Below are 14,960 nucleotides of genomic sequence, written 5' to 3'. Positions count from 1 at the left end.
ATTCATCATTAATCACACACACCCAGAACCCAAATGTTTTCTCAATTCTTTCACCCAAGAATATTCAAAATCGCTAACATCACCAGCGAGGCATTTTTTTTTTTTGCCTTACCTGTCTGGTAGGGCACTGTAGGTTTACCACCACGGAGGGACTGGTACAGCTGAGCAGGTTAAAGTAAAACAAAATGGGCTTGTTCCTAAGAGAACAACATAATATTTTTAGTGACTGTGGAAATATTTCATATCATTTCAGCCCCTGTATATTTTAATATAACATAAAATTTAAAAATCGGCTTCATTTTCCCCAGACAGTTGCAAAATATTCTCCAACTCCCCTTTAACCTGCCTAACATTTAAAGCACCTTTTGGTCATAGTAGAAAGTTGAAATAATCAAATTGTCCATCAACAGGGGATTGGTTACATAAAGAATTCCACATCCTTAAAGTAGAAGACTATATTGCCATTGAAAATAATGTTGAAAAATGTTTAATGTTTTAGCAGGGAAAAGTGAGACCCAAAGAGATCACAGGAGAGTTGAAATAAACCAATGGGGTAGAAAGAGGGCAGCACTGAAGCAGCCTGTCATGGGAGAACATGGAGTCAAGTAAATGGGCTTGCATCCTCCTGGTGGTACCTCATCTGACAAGAGACTGGAGGTGAATCACCAGGGATAAAGCCAAAGGGGTGTGGTGGAGGGCAAGCCAAAGGTGATTTCTCAAGTCAAAGAACTAGTCAGTGAGGACTTCCCCAGAGAATTTCCACTTGTGCACCATGAGAGAGCCAGCCTTTGGATGCTTACCCCAAAGACAGAGTTTATGGATAGTCAGTTACATCTTAGCTGCAGTAGCAACAACCATGTGGGACTAGGACAGTGGCCAGGAAAGTAACAGATACTCTTCCTTCTATCTGTCACACACAAAGAAAGAGCTAGGACCAGGAGAGAGGGAAGAGAAGGGAAATAGCAGACAGGGCCTCTCTCCCACTCTTAAGTTCCTTTGCAGTGTTCAAACCTGAGCTGGGGAATTGGAAGAAGCAAGATTCAAATTTTAAATTGGACTGCCCTGAACTTTTTAACAATAGAAAGTATTTAGAAAGCTATGGAAGGAAGCTACCCAAGATGCCAAAATAAGAAGGAAAGAAATTTGAAAGAACATTGTTAAAGGCAATAATAGGGGAAAAATAAACCCATTTCATGTTTGTAATCCCATCTAGATGGATCAAGAATCTGGCTATAAATTCATACACAATATGCACAAGGCTACTTCACGATTCCACAAGAGTGAGCTTGTTTCTTTCACCACCCAAGCAACTATATCTTCTGCATGTGATTCAGATTTGTACCTAAGCAAATGAATAAATTATTACATGCCATGGATCATTGGAGTCCCTTAGGAGTAGTTAAAATGCTGAATGGTAAATCAGTAAGTGTCACGAGTCCCCCACAGGTAAAACTGATTTATAAACTGCAAAATGCTACATAAACTCAAGTTATTCATCAGATTATGTGATCCTCAAGGGTAAAGTTTGTATCTTATTCATCTTTATACCCATCTACATTGCCAACACTTAGCCGAGTACTTGGCCCATATTAGGCACTCATCAGATGTTGCAGAATGGATGAGATCAATTTCAGAATAAGTTTTTCAATATCTTAGAATCCTCCTTAGTTTTTTGCACAAATCTATAGTCATTCTATCAAAGTCTGTCTGATATCTTTAAACATCAGTGGCCCTCAGATTCCTTAGGTACAAAGTAGATGGCAATGGTTGCAGCTGAACAATTCTGCAAAAGTGATTGAGGAAGTAACTCATTATTTAACTTGAATTATATTTCCACCATGAAACAACAAAATAGAAGCAACTACAAACTACTAGTTTGAGCTGATGTAAGATGCACTTAAGCCTATCTCTCTTCTTTCCCGAGATTCATGGAAATAAAAGAATAAAAGTACAAAAAGGAATAAACCTCACCATACCAGCTAAGGATGTGCAGGATGGGATCTGCACACAATTGCACAAGAGGGTTCAACAATTTCTGGAAGATGGAGAGCATATGAGACTGCGTTGAGTGATGAATGCACCATAGAAAAGCTACAAAAAGGGTGGGATATGATATGCCTGTTAGAAATCATGACACATTCTGGACTCAAAGCTGAGAGTGAGAAATGTGGCCAAAAGTAAGAAGATTAATGAAGGTTTATATACAGGTCTACAGTGCAAATCAGTGTCTCTATGCTCCTCCCATACACCTACACTTAAGACTTCTAGCATCCAGGAAAAATGGGCAAAAACAGAGGCCTCTTTTTTTGAATGATAGCAAGGGCTTTTGTGGGATTGGGTACCCCAGTCTACAACCCTTCATTTTCTGGCATTGTAAAAGGCCATGACTGACAGCTTCCCACCAGTTCATGCTGTAGTGAAATCTAACAGCTAATACAACATTCCTATCCCATATGGGGCAGAGGCATCCCTGGAAAAACTGAGCTACTAACACAGAAACAGAGCAAATTCACACAAGCAACCCAATTCTTTCTTTAGTAAAAATGGATAACCAAGTAGCATCAGGAGTTTAAGAGAAATTAGAATAGGAATGAGAAAGACTAAAGTAAACAAACAAAAACTGATGCCAGATGAAATAAAAATAATTCAGGGTATAGCAGGGACCTTAAAATTGTTTTTTTCAGAGTAATTCAAGCAGATTATTCATATATAAAAATACTATGTTATTAGAGGAATAAACAGGAAACAAGAGGGCTTTAAGAGATTTAAAATATGATTAACAAAATTTTAAAATCAAAAGCAGAGCTGGAAAAAACTTGATGAATCTCCTAGAATACAGAATAAAAAATCATAGATGGAAAATATAAGGAAAAAAAAAGAGGTATTGAGACTAATCCAGGAGGTCCAAGGTATAACTAACAGAGTTCCCAAAAGAAAAACAATAAAATGGAAAGAATGAAAACAGCAAAGAAATAACTGAAGAAAAATTTTCAGAGCTGATGAGAGTCATAGTTCTTTAGAATTAAAGGACCCCCATTGAGGCCTGAACAAAAAGAATATTTTTTAAGAAAGACCTACATCAAATTGTGGGATTTCAGAAAACCAAGAGTAAAGAAACGATTTTAAATGCTTTCCCAGAGGATAAAAGTCACCACAAGGTATGTGAAACAGACTAGCATTAGACACATTGGATGCTAAAAACAATAGAACAGTATCTTCAAATTTCTGACAGGAATTTCTTTCAAGTTACACTTCTAAAGCTAGACCATCAGTCAACTGTAAAGAGGGAGAAGAAAAATATTTCCAGGGACTTCTCAAAGTTACTTCCTGTGCTTTCTCTTCTTAGGAAGATAATCAAGAATGTTCTCCCTCAAAACAAGGGTGTCGACAAAGAAAGAAGACAAGTTGGGATATAGAAAATTGTTCATGGGACATGCTTACACTACAAAAAATATATATTTCTTGTTTATCTGAAATTGAAAATTAACTGAGCATTCTGTGTTTTTATTTGCTAAATCTGGCACCTCTAGAAGTGGACCCAATCTAATGAGGTAGATAAGTCCCAGAATTAAAGCTATGCAGTAGGCCTAAAATTTACCTGGTCCTGAGTGGAACAAAAGGACAGAAGTTCTACAAGGCAGGTGTTCAGAGAAGAGGGAGCCTCTGAAAAATAGTGTGATTGGAATGGTAGACAAACTTATGGTCCTGATAAAGACTATTCAAGAAAAACTTGGCTGACAAATAAAACATTTTACATGAATGTCATTGCCCTATGTTGAAATAAACTAAAATGTAGCATGATGCTAAGCTGCAAATAAAGTGTAAGATTTGGCTTTGATATCAGGGACACAGTAGAAATGAAAATGTAATGGCCAGACAGTGACTAAACTTCACGTAGTTATTACAAAGTAAAAGTCTTATTTCCAACTTCTAGAATCAACCTACCAACAGAACGTGAAAGATTCTGATGAAGTTGCAGAACTGAACTTTATAACAAACTTGATTATGTAAAGGGTAAATATAAAAAGTGGAATAGAAAGGAAAGATGGAGAGAAGGGTAGTGGGGATAATATCCTCCTCTTATATAAAGAGGAGTCGAGATACTGACAAAAGTTAGTGGAACAAGCAATTGAAGCTCAGTATACCATTTAAAGTCACAAAAGTAAACTATAAGAGAATCTGAAGGCAATAATTTAACCGTTAAACATGGAACAAGGAGGGAGAACAGAAAAACAGATAATGTAAATAGTTAAATCTTCATTTTTCATAGCAGGCTATCAATGGATACTATCTAAAATTAATAAAGTACAAAATGAAAGAATAAACATATGATTTAAAGTTATGCAAAAAACTGCCAGAAGAACTAAAAGCAGTGTTATGGACTGAATGTGTTCCCCCAAAAGTCATATGTTAAAATCCTAACCCCCAAAGTGATGGTATTAGGAGGTGGGGCCTTTGGAGGTGCTTAGGTCAGGAGGGTGTAGCCCTCATGAATGGAATTAGTGCCCTTATAAAAGAGACCTCAGAGAGCTCTCTCATCCCTTCCTCCATTTGAGGATACAGAATAAAGATGGCAAACCAGGGAATGGACTCTTGCCAAGAACCTGACCAAGCAGGCACCTAATCTTGGACTTCTAGTCCCAAGAATTGTGAGAAATAAATTTTTGTTTTTTACAAGCTACCTACTCTATGGTATTCTGTTATAGCAGCCTGAACTGACTAAAACAACCAGAAGGAGGAGAGATTATCTTTCTGGAAAGAAATCTCCTAAGACAGGAGACCATTGCTTTTATTACTTTTATTATAAGCTCTTCATTATTGTTTGGTTTATTTTCATAGGCATATATTATTTTGATATAGATTTTAAAACTTAAACCAAGTAATAGATCTGGGCTTGTAGTATGTTCAATCAAACAGATTTATGAGACCTCCTTGTCATTTTATAAGTGTTTCTTCAGTGAATTGAAGACAAAGTTATTATTGCTTCACTTAGATGCCAAATTGATGCAAAACTTAAATAGAAGAGCTTTGTTCTCTTAATCTTTCCTGTTTCCCTATCTGAAGCTCATACTAGGAAGATGATTATTTTGGTCTGTCTAATCTGGCAATTGGGCTGCATCAGACAAGGTTCAAAGTTGTTTTTTTTTTTTTTTTTTTTAATTTATTTTATTTATTTATTTTTGTCTGCGTTGGGTCTTCATTGCTACACGCCGGCTTTCTCTAGTGCGGTGAGCGGTCTTCTCATTGCGGTGGCTTCTCTTGTTGCGGAGCACAGGCTCTAGGCGGGCAGGATTCAGTAGTTGTAGCTCACGGGCTCTAGAGCTCAGGCTCAGTAGTTGCGGCGCACGGGCTTAGTTGCTCCATGGCATGTGGGATCTTCCCGGACCAGGGCTCGAACCCGTGTCCTCTGTACTGGCAGGCAGATTCTTAACCACTGTGCCGCCAGGGAAGCCCCTCAAAGTTGTTTTAACCTAAACTTTATAAGCTGAAGTTTTTGTAGTAGCCAAAAGGTGGCATCAAAATCAATCGAGTTCTTGCTTTTTAGTAGAAATCCCAAAGAAAAGGATCATACCCAAGTATCATGAATAACTTCCCTGCAACTCAAAAGGCAGAGAAAGTTACACACGTCAACAAAGGACTCCATTTTCCTTTGAGTCTGTTTTATCTGCTTTGACATTTTAGAAAACTCTCAGTGTTTCCCCTAGTGTCCTTTTGGTTAGGCACAGACAAAGCACAGACTGACCAAATTCTATCCTAAACACTATCACACCGTCTCTAAGCATGGGATTTTACGCTCAGTTAAGGAATGTTTTTTAGAGTTGAGAATCAAAGGGTTGCTCTAAGCACATCATGACACTAATGAGTACAAACACTGTTACAGTCTAACAAGTATGTCCTGGACTCAGTTGTTTGTAGTGCCTAACCTGCTTTACACATTCTCACAGAGATGCATTTCATTTACAGATGAAAATATATACAGACACATTTTTTTTTAATTTAATGGTACTTTTTACCAGTTTATGTTCAAGGTTTTAAGGACTAGATTAAACGTGGAACATGGAAAACCAATTTCACTGCAACTTTATCAACATGCAGCCTAAAGAACACAGAATTTGGGCTTAGAACATGTTACTTTTGCCATTTAGTAGTCAGCTAACCCTGAGTGCATACTTTAACCTATCTGAATTTGCTTCCTAATTGTCTAGATGAGAGTAGTAATAATGGCACCACTTAGCAGTGCTAATAGGAGGATCTGATAAGAACTTTACACTGACCTCCAACTGGAGCAAATCACTGTCTTTTCTGTGCTACCCCTTTATTCTGATTCATTTAACAGTGAATCTACTGAGCACCTACTATAATGAAGTGCTGAGGATACAACAGCAAAACAGAGAACGTCCCTGATCTCAAAGAACTTTGACTCTAGTAGAGGAAAATAAACAAGTGAAATTAATAACCAGGATAAATTCAAGTAGTGATAAGTACCCAAGACAATAAACCAGGGTCTTGTGCCAGAAAGTAACTAGAGAAAGTGGGGGTGAGTGTAATGTTTCAGATGTGATTGTAAGCATTATTCTTCAGACAGCACACTCTGCAAAACACACTAGATTGAAATCCATGGATTTCTTTTTTTTTTTTGTCCAGTTCCTAGTTTAATTTTTTCCAGTTTTATTGAGAATATACTTGACATGTAACATTGTATTAGTTTAAGGTGTATAGCATAATGATTTGATATATGCATATACTGAGAAATAATTACCACAATAAGTTTAGTTAACATCTATCACTTCATATAGCTACAAATTTTTTTCCTGTGATGGGAACTTTTAAGATCTATTCTCTCAGCAACTTTCAAATATACAATATAGTATTGTTAATTATAGTCACCATGCTGTACCTTCCATCCCTAGAAACTTATAACTGGAAGTCTGTACGTTTTGACCAGCTAAAGCCCCTTTCCCACACCCCACACCTCCCACTTCTGGCAACCACCAATCTGTTCTGTTTCTATGAGTTCATTTTGTTTTAGATATCACATAGCATAATAGGCTCAGGGTCCATCCATATTGTCACAAATGGCAGGATTTCCTTGTTTACTGCTGAATTTTTAAATTTATTTATTTGTATAAAATCACATTTTCTTTACCCATATACCCATCCAGTGAGACTTAGGTTGTTTCCAGGACTTGGCTATCATAAGCAGTGCTGCAATGACCATGGGGGTGTAGATATCTATTCAAGATCATGATTTAATTTCTTTTGGTTATATACCCAGAAGTGGAATTACTGGATCATGTGGTAATTCTGTTTTTAATTTTTTTAGGATCTCCATACTGCTTTCTACAGTGGCTGTACCAATTTACATTCCCACCAATAATGCACAATAATTTCTCCACATCCCTGCCAACACTTGTTTTCTCTTGTCTTTTTTGATGATAGCCATTTTAATCAGGTGATAACTCATATGGTTTTGATTTGCACTTTCCTGATAATTAGTGATGTTGAACACCTTTTCATATATCTATTGGCCATCTATATGTCTTCTTTGGAAAAATGTCTATTCAGATCCCTGCCAATTTCTTAATCATTTGTTTCATTGTTTGGTTTTTTACTATTGAGTTACATGGGTTCTTTATAAATTTGGGGTATTAATCCCTTATCAGATGTATGATTCAAAAATATTTTCTCCCATTCCATAGGCTTCCTTTTCATTTTGTTGATGGTTTCCTTTGCTGTGCAGAAGCTTTTTAGTTTGATGTAGTCCCACTTGTTTATTTTGCCTTTTCCTACCTTTGCTTTTGGTGTCAGATCCAAAAGATTATTGCCAAGATCGATGTCAAGGAGCTTACTAGGAGTTTTACAGTTTCGGGTCCTAATTCAAGTCTTTAACCCATCTTGAGTTGATTTTTGTTTATGGTGTAAGATGGAAGTGGTCCAGTTTCGTGGCTTTGCATGTGGCATTCCAGTTTTCCCAACACCATTTATTGAAGAGAATATCCTTATTGTATATTCTTGGCTTCTTTGTCATAAAGTAATTGACCATATTTCTGTGGCTTTATTTTGGGGCTCTCTAATATGTTCCATTGAACAATGTGTCATAATTCTCTCTCCTCTTCTATTTTTTGAAAGAGTTTGAGAAGGACTGTTAATTCTTTAAATGTTTGGTAGAGTTTATCAGTGAAGTCATTTGGTCCTGGACTTTTCTTTGTTGGGAGGTTTCTGGTTACTGATCAAATCTTCTTACTAGTAATTCGCTTGTTCAGATTTTCTGTTTCTTCATGATTCAGTCTTGGCACGTTGTATGTTTCTAGGATTTATCCACTTCTTCTAGGCTGTCCAATTTCTTGGTATATAATGGTTCATAGTAGTCTCCTATGATCCTTTGTGTTTGTGTGGTATCAGATGTCTCCTGTTTCATTTCTGAATTTATTTAAGTAGTCTCAACTTTTTTTTTCAATGAGTCTAGCAAAAGGTTTGTCAATTTTATGTTTTCAAAAAAACAGTTGGTAGTTTCACTTACCTTCCCTATTGCTTTTTTTGTTAACATCTTTATTGGAGTATAATTGCTTTACAATGTTGTGTTAGTTTCTGCTGTATAACAAAGTGAGTCAGCTATATGTATGTATATATCCCCATATCCCCTCCCTCTTGCGTCTCCCTCCCACCCTCCCTATCCCACTCCTCTAGGTGGTCACAAAGCACGAAGCTGATCTCCCTGTGCTGTGCAGCTGCTTCCTACTAGCTATCTCTTTTACAGTTGGTAGTGTATATATGTCAATGTCACTCTCTCACTTCGTCCCAGCTTACCCATGCCCCTCCCCGTGTTCTCAAGTCCATTCTCTACATCTGCATCTTTATTCCTGTCCTGCCCCTAAGTTTGTCAGAACCTTTTTTTTTTTTTTTTAAGATTCCATATATATGTGTTAGGATATGGTATTTGTTTTTCTCTTTCTGACTTACTTCACTCTGTATGACAGACTCTAGGTCCATCCACCTCACTAAAAATAACTCAATTTCATTTCCTTTTATGGCTGAGTAATATTCCATTGTATATATGTGCCACATCTTCTTTATCCATTCATCTGTCGATGGACACTTAGGTTGTTTCCGTGTCCTGGCTATTGTAAATAGTGCTGCAGTGAACACTGGGGTACATATCTCTTTTTGAATTATGGTATTCTCAGGGTATATGCCCAGTAGTGGGATTGTTGGGTCATATGGTAGTTCTATTTTTAGTTTTTTAAGGAACCTCCATACTGTTCTCCATAGTGGCTGTATCAATTTACATTCCCACCAACAGTGCAAGAGGGTTCCCTTTTCTCCACACCCTCTTCAGCATTTATTGTCTGTAGATTTTTTGGTGATGGCCATTCTGACCAGTGTGAGGTGATACCTCATTGTAGTTTTGATGTGCATTTCTCTAATGATTAATCTCTATTTCATTTATTTCCACTCTGATCTTTGTCATTTCCTTCCTTCTACTAACTTTGGGCTTATTTTGTTCTCCTTTTTCTAGTTCCTTTAGGTGCAAAGTTAGGTTGTTTACTTGAGATATCTCTTGCTTCTTAATGTAGTTGTTTATCGCTATGAATTTCCCTCTTAGAACTGCTTTGCTGTGTGCCATATGCTTTCGTATGTTATATTTCCAATTTCATTTGTCTCAAGATACTCTCTAATTTCCCTTTTGATTTTTTATTTGACCCTTTTGCTTAGTGGCAAGTTGTTTAATCTCTACATATCTGTTAATTTTCCAGTTTTCTGACTTAATTTCTAGTTTCATACCATTTTGGCAGGAAAAGATGCTTGATATGATTCCAGACTTTTTACGTTTATTAAAACCTATTTTGGGCTTCCCTGGTGGCGCAGTGGTTGAGAGTCTGCCTGCCAATGCAGTGGACACGGGCTCGTGCCCCGGTCCGGGAGGATCCCGCATGCCGCGGAGCGGCTGGACCCGTGAGCCGTGGCCGCTGGGCCTGCGCATCCAGAGCCTGTGCTCCGCGGCGGGAGAGGCCACAGCAGTGAGAGGCCCGTGTACCGCAAAAAAACAAAACAAAACAAACCCTATTTTGTGGCCCAACACATGATTTATCCTGAAGAATATTCCATGTATTTGAGAAGAATGTGTATTCTGTTGGTTTTAGATGGAATGGTCTGTAAATGTCTGTTAAGTCCATCTAGCCTAACCTATAATTTAGTCCAATTCTTCCTTATTAATTTTCTGTCTGGATGATCTAACCATTGATGAAAGTGGGGTATTGAAGTCCCCTACTATTATTATATTGCTGCCTAATTTTTCCCTTCAGATCTGTTAATATTTGCTTTATACATTTCAGTGCTTTTAAGTTGGGTACATATTTATAATGTTATATCCTCTTGTTGGATTGACCCCTTTATCATTATAATCTTCTTTGTCACTTATTAGTCTTTGCCTTAAAGTTTATTTTGTCTGATATAAATATAACTACTTCTGCTTTCTTTTGGTTTCCATTTGCATGGAATATGTTTTTCCCTTTGCTTTTATTCTGTGTCTGCGCATAAAGCTTAAGTAAATCTCTGGTAGGCAGTATATAATTGAGTCTTGTTTTATTATTCATTCAGCCACTCTTTATCTTCAGATTGCATCATTTTATCCATTTACATTTAAAGTAATAATTGATAGGTGGGACTTACTATTGCCATTTCATTCATTGCTACCTAGATGTTTTGCAGTTCTTTTGTTCTTTTCTTCCCTTGCTCTCTTCCTTTGTGATTTGATGATCTTCTGCAGTAGTATGCTTAGATTCCTTTTTTTTTTTTTATTTTACCTTTTGTGTATCTACTATAGGTTTTTGCTTTGTGGTTACCACAAGGCTTACATAAGACATATTACAGCAGTCTATTTTAAGTCGATAACTTAATGCAGATGCATACTAAAGTTCTACATTTTTATTCTCCCCCCAACATTTCATGTGCTTGATGTCACAATTTGCATCTTTTCACCTTGTGTATCCATTAATAAGTTACTGTAGTTATAGTTATTTTTACTACTTTTGTCTTATAACCTTCATACTAGATTTATAAATGATTTACCCACCACCATTATAATTTTAGACTATTCTAAAATAGACCTTAATTATGTATTTTCTTTTACTAGTGATATTTTTACTTTCATATGTCTTTCCTGTTACTAATTAGCATCCTTTCATTTTGGCTTGAGGAAGTCTCTTTAACATTTCTTATAAGGCCAGTATGAACTCTATCAGCTTTTGCTTGTCTGGAAAACTCTTTATCTCTCCTTCAATTCTGAAGGATAATTTTGCTGGATACAGTATTCTTGGTTGGCAATTTTTATTCTTCCAATATATATATCATTGAATATATCATTCTACTGCCTTCCGGCTTGCAAAGTCTCACTGAAAAATCTGCCTGTAGTCTTACAGAGGTTTCCCTTATATGTAACAAGTTGTTTTTCTCTTGCTGCTTTTAAGATTCTGTCCTTGTCTTTAACTTTTGACAGTTTAATTATAATATTTCTTGCTATGAGTCTCTTTGGGTTCATCTTATTTGGAACTTTCTGTACTTCCTGGATTTGGATGTCTGCTTGCTTCCCCAGGTTAGGGAAGTTTTAAACCATTATTTCTTTGAAGAAGCTTTCTGCCCCTTCTCTCTTTCTTCTCCTTCTGGGATCCATATAACACAAATGTTGATCCACTTGATGGTGTCCCATAAGTCCCTTAAGCTATCTACACTCTTTTTCAGTCTTTTTTTGTTTTGCTCCTCTGATTGGATGAATTCTACTGCCCTATCTTTGAGTTTGCTCATTCTTTCTTTTGCTTATCTAGTCTGCTGTTGAACCCCTCTAATGAATTTTTCAGTTCAATTTTTATATTCCTCAGCTCTGTGATTTCTGTTGATACTTTACCTATATTTTCTATCTCTATGTTGAAATTCTCATTATACTTATGCATTGCTCTCCTGACTTTGGTGAGCATCTTAATGACCTTTATTTTGAATTATATCAGGTAAATCATGTATCTCCATTTCATTAAAATCTGTTTCTAGAGATTTATCTGTTCTTTTGTTTGGAACATAATCCTCTGTTTCTTCATTTTCCTTGATTCTATGTGTTGGTTTCTGTGCATTAGATAAAACTGCTGCCTCTCTGAGTCTGGTTTCTTGTAGGAGATAAATCTTAATGTTCACTCCAGCCCCAGCTCTTAACTGTCTCTCAAACCTTTGTGCATGTCCAAGTTGCTTTCTTTGTTCTTAGTGGCTCTTAGTAGTTGAGTAGTGCCAAGACCTGTCAGTGTCCCAAAGGGGAGGATCTCAGTCAGTGATAGATGCAGGCTGATTGGAAGTCAGACCCTCAGACACCAGCTTTTAAAGTACATAAATAGATCTCTTTCAGGGAAAGACTGGGAAATGAGCATTTCAGTCTGCTCCCTCTGCACTGACAGCTGAGGGGATAGCCAGTTAAGAAGTGTTTTTTTGTTTGCTACATTTGTCCCATTTCATTGTGGGACCAATGAAATGCAAGCCCCATGGGCCACCAGAGCCAGATCAAGGGGTGTGTCCCCTGGGTGGCAGTTGCAAAAGCTCGTGCACTAGATGTGTGCACAAGTTCCTACCAGGTAGTCAGTACAACTTGGAGCTGCCAGAGGGAGAACACAGAGACGGTGCCCACTGGCCTCCTCCAGGCTCTGGGGAAGACTGTAGTCATCCCCAGATGTGTGCATATTAGAAGTCTAACCCTCATGCAGCAGTATTGAAGTATGCAAATACCTTTCTTTCAGGAAAAGCCTGGGAGATGGGTGTTTCTGTCTGTTCCCTCTGAGATGAGTCTGGGGGAAATAACCACAGTGAGTTAAGAACTTATTTTTTTCTGTGTGGTATGCGGGCCTCTCACTGTTGTGGCCTCTCCCGTTGCAGAGCACAGGCTCCAGACACGCAGGTTCAGCAGCCATGGCTCACGGGCCCAGCCGCTCCGTGGCATGTGGGATCTTCCCGGACTGGGCATGAACCCGTCTCCCCTGTATCGGCAGGTGGACTCTCAACCACTGCGCCACCAGGGAAGCCCCAAGAACTTCTTTGTTTACAATAGTCTTATGAGTCTCATGGATGCAAGCCCTGTTGGCTTTCAGAGCTAGGTGTTTTGAGGGCCTGTCCCTTGGGTCAAGAGTCTTAAAAGTTGGGGCACTAGATGTGGGGTTCAAACTTTTCATTCCTCAGGGACAGGCTGGGATTTGGGCATTTCCTCCCAATTGTATGGCACTGAGCCAGGCGTGGGGTTTATGGTAAAACTGTGTCTCAGCCTTTCCTACTCATTTTGATGTGGGTATTTCCTTGTTCACCTGATACGTAGGAGTTACTCAGCTAGTTTCTGGATTTCTTTCAGAGGGAATTGCTCTGTGTGTAGCTGTAGATCCAGTGTGTCCATGGGAAGAGGTGAGTTAGAAGCCTCCTATGTTGCTGTCTTGGACGTGAACTCTCTGAAATCCATGGATTTCTTGGCTATATTCCTGAAGACTGAGATCCTTGAGAAAACTCTGTGTCTTGTTTCCTAGAGTGATTCCAACCTTTTGCATAGTGACTGGCCCTTTGGAGACCTCACAAATGATGTATTATAATATTGAATATGAAAGTGCTTTGTTAAAAAAAGGACATGTAAGTTTCACCCTAATTACTCTTCTTTCATTTAATTTTTTGCATTATTATCAGAAAATTAAGGCCAGGTAGGTTGAGTCCAATGCCCAAAGGTCAACAAGGGAAAGATGTAAAGTCAGGATTTGACTCTAGAGTATATTCTTTCAACAAAATGTTTTATCTCTTGTTCTTTCAAAGGGCTTTGATAAGTAAGGTAACTCATTGCCTCAGCTCATGTACTTTCAAGACTTTTATTTTTGGACAATTTGGAGGGAATATAAAAGTATTAGATTTTTTGGTAGAAACTTGTAATGCATATTAATATATAAATAAGCAAATAAAAATTACTCATAATTCTACTTTATAATATCTGTCATTAATTCTTTTTCAAAATAAAAAAAAGTTTAATATTTTCCTGCCTACATGCTCACAGTGAACAATTGAAACAGTTCAAGAAGGTATAAATAGCAACAAGAATGGTCTTTTAAAATGTAAAGTGGATTGTATCACTGTCTTGGTGAACACCCTTCCATGGCCTTCCTGCACTTATACATCAAATCCAAATACTTTTAAAGGGCACATAGAACCACAAAATCTGACTCCTATCTGGTTCTCAGACATCTGCTCATTCCACTCCCCTTTTTCTTTGCTACACTCCAGCCTCCTGGGCTTCTTTCTGTTCCAGGAGTACCATAGGCTCATTCCTGCCTCAGGACCTTTGCCCTTGTCTCTGGCTTTAAAGCTCTTATCAAGGCTTTTGAAAGGCTGCCTTCTTCCTAGCCTTCATATTTCAATTTAAAAGTCACCTACTCATGAAAGTCCTAACCTGCCCCATGCAACCACGAGGCAGTTCATTATATACCAGTCACTCTCTATGGGGCCACCTGTTTTGTTTTTTCTTTTATAACATTTATCATACAATTTGAAATTATCTTGACTGTTTACATCTTTATTGTAATTGCCCTCTAATTGAATGTAAGCTTCATGAGTGCAGGTAGCTTGTCTACTTGTTTGCACTATAACCTCTGCCTTTAGAACACTATCGGAAACATAATAGTGACTCAGTAAACACATAAATAAAAATAAAAATATAATCCCACTACCCAGAAATAATTAATGTAGGAATGTGTATATCCTTTCATATATAGGTGTTTTTTGATACGTGATATTCATATATATCACAAGGCAGAATTATACTATACATGGCATTTATTATACTAAATTATATAATTATACTAAATCATGGCGTAAACTGATTTCTTGAATTAACAAAATATCATGGGTGTATTTCCATGTCAATAAATACATCTCTACTCAATCACTTTTAATGATTAAAT

At 37.5% G+C, this 14,960-nt stretch overlaps 1 protein-coding gene across 2 annotated transcripts in view; it reads right to left on the bottom strand.

The window, feature by feature from the left end:
- Positions 1 to 14,960, bottom strand: part of SLC44A5 (solute carrier family 44 member 5) — a 377,555-nt gene that overhangs the window by 57,011 nt on the left and 305,584 nt on the right. For both annotated transcript variants that reach the window (XM_082676569.1, XM_082676570.1), the window contains one exon: positions 113 to 197. In XM_082676569.1, coding sequence (XP_082532695.1) covers positions 113 to 197 — 85 coding nt within the window. The remainder of the gene's footprint in view (positions 1 to 112; positions 198 to 14,960) is intronic.

This window comes from Grampus griseus (assembly GCF_964374135.1).
Source record: "Grampus griseus genome assembly, chromosome: 1".
Classification (NCBI taxonomy): domain Eukaryota; kingdom Metazoa; phylum Chordata; class Mammalia; order Artiodactyla; family Delphinidae; genus Grampus; species Grampus griseus.
The sequence above is the reverse complement of the archived record's forward strand: the minus strand, read 5'-3'. Positions and strand labels throughout refer to the sequence as shown.